We start from the raw sequence: 5,598 nt of genomic DNA, 5'->3' as shown, positions 1-5,598 counted from the left end.
TGCAGGTATGTTCTCATTTTCACTGCCCAGATGTTGTAATTTTCTCCAGCAAAGACAGGTGGAGGAGGTGGTGTAAAACTCATTTTTCAGCAAGCAAAACAACCTCTTCTTCTTTTGTTTCAAACACAATTTGCTTAGTGACAGTGTACAACCAAGGCCCTCAAAGACTGAAAGCTCTGATACCATTTGTTAGATAAATGGCAGTAGCAAAGAAAGCAAAAACGAATGAAAGAAAAAGAAAAGAAAAGAACTCAGCAAGAAAATTTGTAACTGAGAAGTCATCATAATTTCATTCAAACTTTGAATATATGATGGTTACAAAAGTATTTGACAGTTACCTACTAATTTAACTGCTCTTACTTACCAAAAAAATATAGCAACTTGTATACAAAAGAAAGCTGGCATACCAGCTATTACATCAGTCAATCTTTCCTACTAACTTAGCTAACTCATTACAAAGATTTAGGCTAAGTTCCATAGGAACAAATATTCAAAAAGTAATTTTATAACTGAACCAACTCTATTTCTTTGCTACAAAACAGTATAGCAGCTAAAATTGTACAATTTGCTGCTGTTGGTCTTTTGACCAATTTGTTGCTGTTGGTTCTTTGTTGCGATGCAGGCCACGGCTTCAACATAAACAAACATAGACCATAGTAAAGATAAGCCTTAGATATGCATTTAAGAGCTAAACCACACAAGGAGAAATTACAGAGAAAACACACTATTGGGATAACGTTTAACCAGTGTTCGAAACTAAATAGAACTATGCATCTATTTCAAAGTTACACTATCTTTTAGAATTGAACCAGACGTTGAAAAGGAATCAACACCTAAAGCTTCGATCATGGCATCCGTATCAGAATCTTCATCTGCACTTTGTTGCATGCCATTAGCTTCTTCTGATGATCTAATCCGCTCTAGCTCCAATGCAACTTGTTTCATTGTAGGCCTTCTCTTTCCATTCAGATTCAAGCATCTTTTTGCTAGCTTAGCAACTGCTACAATTTCTTCTTCTGCATTATCATTCATTACCAGTGGATCAACAATGTTGAGTAAGGAATTCTCCTTCATTGAGTGTAGAAAAAAGTTTGCCAAGCTTCTCACCACTTCCTCTGATTGACATGAAGAGACGGGTTTTTGTCCTGTTATAAGTTCAATAAGAACAACTCCAAAACTATAGACATCACTCTTTTCTGTAAATTGGCTTGATCGAAAATATTCAGGATCTAAGTATCCGAAAGTTCCTTGAACTCGAGTGGTTACATGAGTTTGCTCAAGTGCAACTGATCTTGAAGTTCCAAAATCCGACACTTTCGCTCTATATTTATCATCCAAAAGTATGTTGCTAGATTTGATGTCTCGATGATAAATAGGAACGGAAGCAGCTGAATGCAAATAGGATAATGAATTAGCAATTTCAATTGCAATTCGTAAACGCATTTCCCATGTCAGTGGGAACTCTTCGTTTGGCACATGTAGGAGTTGAGAGAGTGTTCCATTGGGGACGAACTCATAAACCAGCAATGGCACTTTTGTCTCTAGGCAACATCTTAAAAGCTTTACCACATTTCTATGGTTAATCTGTGATAAAATCATCACCTCAGTAATAAACTGTTTAAGCTCATTTTCATCTAGTTTCTTGTCCTCTGTCATTTTTGACTTCTTAATTGCTACAATGCTTCCATCCGTTAACATCCCTTTAAACACAGTTCCTTGGCCGCCTCTACCAAGGATTCGATTCTCGTTATAATAATCTGTTGCCTTTTCCAGTTCCTTTGAAGCAAACAACTTTATTTTCTCAAAATTACCTTTATTATTGGACAATTGTTGTTGCAGAAGTAAGCCTCCATTTCTTTTAAAGTATTTCTGCTTCAACTTGATGTTGTTTCTTCTCTCTATTAGTTTGTGCATATGCCATGTACCAATTAGCACAACTATTGTCCCAATACTAGTGCTGCAACCTATTTAGCATGAAAAACATGGTTTATTCAAGCAAAACATAAAATTTCAAATTATATATATACCTATTTAGCATCACTTGAGCTTTAAGGTTCACGTACCTATAATGACTGGCAAATTTTGAGATCTTTTAGACTTTTTGGTAGGAACCTCTGATGAATCCAAAACATTTAGGGGCCGGCACATATGTCCCAAGTATTTGTATCGATCAGGACACGATGATGAACAATCGTTGCCATCAGCATTCAAACAATGTATAAAACAATTTCTATATTTCATATCCACACATTTACCTATCTCTGCCATTTGCGAAATGAAGTAAAGTTAGATCCATATAATAAATGTTAATTAAGAAATATCAAAGCAAATGGACATTTATAATATGGATATCAAGTTTCATTTTCCTTTATTTTGTGCAAAATTTCACTCTAAAACAAAATATTTTATAAGATGGTAATGCTTCATAAAGTAGCAAAGCCATGTGATGGTGCCTATCCGAATGAAGCCTAAGACATTGTACTAATATGATACCTTGGCATACATCAGTGGAAAGATAATCATAGTCATTATAGGTATCCGGGGTACAAACACATAGATGCATTTGGCTCAAGCTTGTCCAACAATATCGGCCATCGGGGCTACAAAGGGTGCCAGACTCTTCTCCCAACTCACAGAGCCCACGTTTTGGTATACCCCATTGCAGTGTTGTGGGAACATACGTCCCACTACGATTGGTTGTTGTGGCATTGTGGTCAGAATTTGCCTCAAGGGAATCAAGAAAACGTGTGTCAACAATGAAAGATGAAATGCATGAGCTCTTGCTGCCATTATTAGGATAAATCCGTCTGATATTTGTGACAAAAGAACTAAGACCCGGAGGAATATTGACAGCGCATCTAACAATGGAAGTCATATTATTCTCACAAGGAGGTAGCTTGCAGCCACCAATACGATGATCATTAGTCGGACTATCAAGAAAAGTAGCCAAATTGCCGCAACCTATAGACATGAATCTGTCGAAGATATGTGAGAAGAAAAATGGGGTGCCTGTTAGGTTAACACTACCCTCGTTATTTTCTCGATCTTTGCCAGGGCAGTAGGAATAAATTACTGAATTGTTGACGAGAACTGTGCCTTCGTAAAAAGAAACATTAAGAAGTTGCATATTGATGCTACTTATGAAAGGCTTCTCACCATCAGCAGTTTTGTTGCAAGTTACTCTGAACCATTCACTCTTGTAGCAGCCCACTTTAATCCCAAATGGAAATGGAATATCAACATTCCCACATCTTTCATTACAGCTTGTCTTGTAAGGTAATGCATAATTTGGTCTTACCATTGAGCATAATGAGGCTGCATAGAAGAACAAATAAAGCACCAACCAATCAATTAAACAGAAGCACCTATACATACATCAATTAATTAGTTAATAATAAGTATTGTATCCATATTAGCATGACTGGCATAGTGTAGTATTTACGAAATCCGTGCAATCTAACATATTTCTATAGACATTGTCATTTTGAGGCTAATTTATTAATGAAAATCAACTCGAATAAAGTTATTAAATTCACTTTAATATTCTTAAAAGAAAATCATTTATGACTTATTTAAAATTTGTTTATTGTGCAATTATTATATAATTAGTAATAATATTATTTGTGTTTTATTTTATTTACTAATAAACAATTTCTTTTTGGTATTATGCATATTCGTTTTGTTCGGGGTTTGTGACTATCTCTCTCAATAATATTGTCTCCAAAATTTGAGACATTCTCCCCTTGAAAATGTAATATGCCTTACCATCGCAGCTAACCACTTATTGATATTAATAAATTTTTTACTAAATTATTATCAAAAATAAAAATGAAAAAATCTAATAAATTATTTGGAAAGTGAAAGTTGACCAATAAAAATACACAATAATAATAGAATATTTTAAATTTCCTCAACTAAAAATGAATTAAAGTATTAAATTTTTTAAAATTTAAACCCTAAATTGAAACCCGACAAAAATATAATAATTTAGGGAGAGTTGTTGAAATAAACATGATGAGATCGAAAAAAAGAAAAAGAAGCTGTATACTTAAATTAATAAAATAAGAAATCAAAAGTAACGTGATGATAGTAAAAGGTCACCTTCTAAATCGCATTTGACCGGATTCCACTCCAGCGTTGCCGGAACATGCGTCATATCAATGCTTATTTCTGAAAACTCGTTTGAGTCACCAACAAAAGTAGATGTGCATCTCTTGCTGGATTCTTTTTCCCCGGGACTTATGATCTCTGTCATGGGCCTCAAGGCTGTTGTATAGGAAGTGAGGTTTTCAGGAACCATAGTAAGGCAGCCAGGTAATTTAGAGGAAATATGGTCCTCACATCTTTGTTGTAGGCAGGCAGCGATGGGATCAGTTTGATTGTTGCGAAAAATAATGGCCAGATAACCGCAACCTACTGATCCGAATATATTTTGTTCACTTAAGAAAAATGGACTACCTTGTAGGTTGACACTTGAAGAAGAAGTAGTGCCATTGTTTCCTTTATCATCGCAATTTAGATAAGTCACTGGATTGTTGACGGTGACTCGGTTGTCTTCGACTAACCAATATGAAGGAAGGAGCTCCATATTGATGCGAGAGATGAAAGGCTTTGTCCCATTAATAGTTTTGTTGCAAGTTACTCTAAACCATGAATTTTGATAGCAACCTCTTTTGATTCCAAATGGGTAAGGAATAGAAACATTCTCACATGTTTCTTTACAACCAGCCTCACCTGCTTCGAACGTTGATGCTGATTGTATGAGCTGTGGTAGCTGCAGGATGAAGTAAAACACCATGCGAATGCCCATTCTCTCCTCAGTTCTTTGTGAAGACTTAGCTGGGTCACAAGTCATTAAACATAGGCCGGAGGAGACTGAAATTGAACAAATTTAAGGTTCGAAGAAATTTCTGGGCTCTTGGATCTTTAGGCTTAGTTTTCTACTAATTAATTTTCAACGACTTTTAGCGCTCGAGTAGGGCCAGGGACAAGGAACTTCCATAGTGATGGATATTTTCATTGTCTAAGGATCAGTTTGGATCGACGGTGGGATGTGATTCAGTATGTTTAATTTATTTTTTATCTCACACTACAATATTTAATCTCACTACTACCATTGTTTTTACACTAACCGCATATAAACATATCATCTATCCAAACTTATCCTAAACCTTATCATTTCTAAAAATGTCAAAAGAAAATCCGAAATCAATGTCTTAAATAGGAGGATAAACATGTTTCAGCACGCTCAAACTCACATTCTCTTACTGAGAACAATGCTAATGCTAACTGAGCTAAAATTCAATCGGCCAAAATCAATGGTTTTTAATCCAATATAATCTGTTAAGATTTTTTAAAATTAGATTTGAGATACGTCAGATTAACTATAAAAGCAAGTAAAGTTGGGCCAGATATATTTCGTTTGAAATGATGATTTAACGTGTCACATCAGCTTATATTACGTGTTTTCGTCTGGTTGTTCCATCAATAAGACTAATATTTAACGGCAAAAATAGATTCAACTTTTAACAGAATAATTGTTTTCCTCTTAGATAAAATGTAGACACCTCTATGATATCATATCCAATATCAGCAAGG

At 35.0% G+C, this 5,598-nt stretch overlaps 1 protein-coding gene across 1 annotated transcript; it reads right to left on the bottom strand.

Annotated features, from left to right (window-relative positions):
• Window positions 1-657: 657 nt before the first annotated feature.
• On the bottom strand, window positions 658-5,040 carry LOC107934819 (wall-associated receptor kinase-like 1). The gene is made up of 4 exons (XM_016867332.2): window positions 4,102-5,040; window positions 2,494-3,315; window positions 2,064-2,261; window positions 658-1,964 (listed from the first exon to the last, which is right to left on the bottom strand). The coding sequence occupies exons 1-4, from the start codon at window positions 4,853-4,855 to the stop codon at window positions 775-777; spliced, it is 2,964 nt and encodes a 987-aa protein (XP_016722821.2). The 5' UTR covers window positions 4,856-5,040; the 3' UTR covers window positions 658-774.
• Window positions 5,041-5,598: the final 558 nt, after the last annotated feature.

The sequence above is a fragment of the Gossypium hirsutum genome, chromosome D02 (assembly GCF_007990345.1).
Source record: "Gossypium hirsutum isolate 1008001.06 chromosome D02, Gossypium_hirsutum_v2.1, whole genome shotgun sequence".
NCBI classification, from domain to species: domain Eukaryota; kingdom Viridiplantae; phylum Streptophyta; class Magnoliopsida; order Malvales; family Malvaceae; genus Gossypium; species Gossypium hirsutum.
This window is presented reverse-complemented; position numbering and strand designations above follow the sequence as displayed.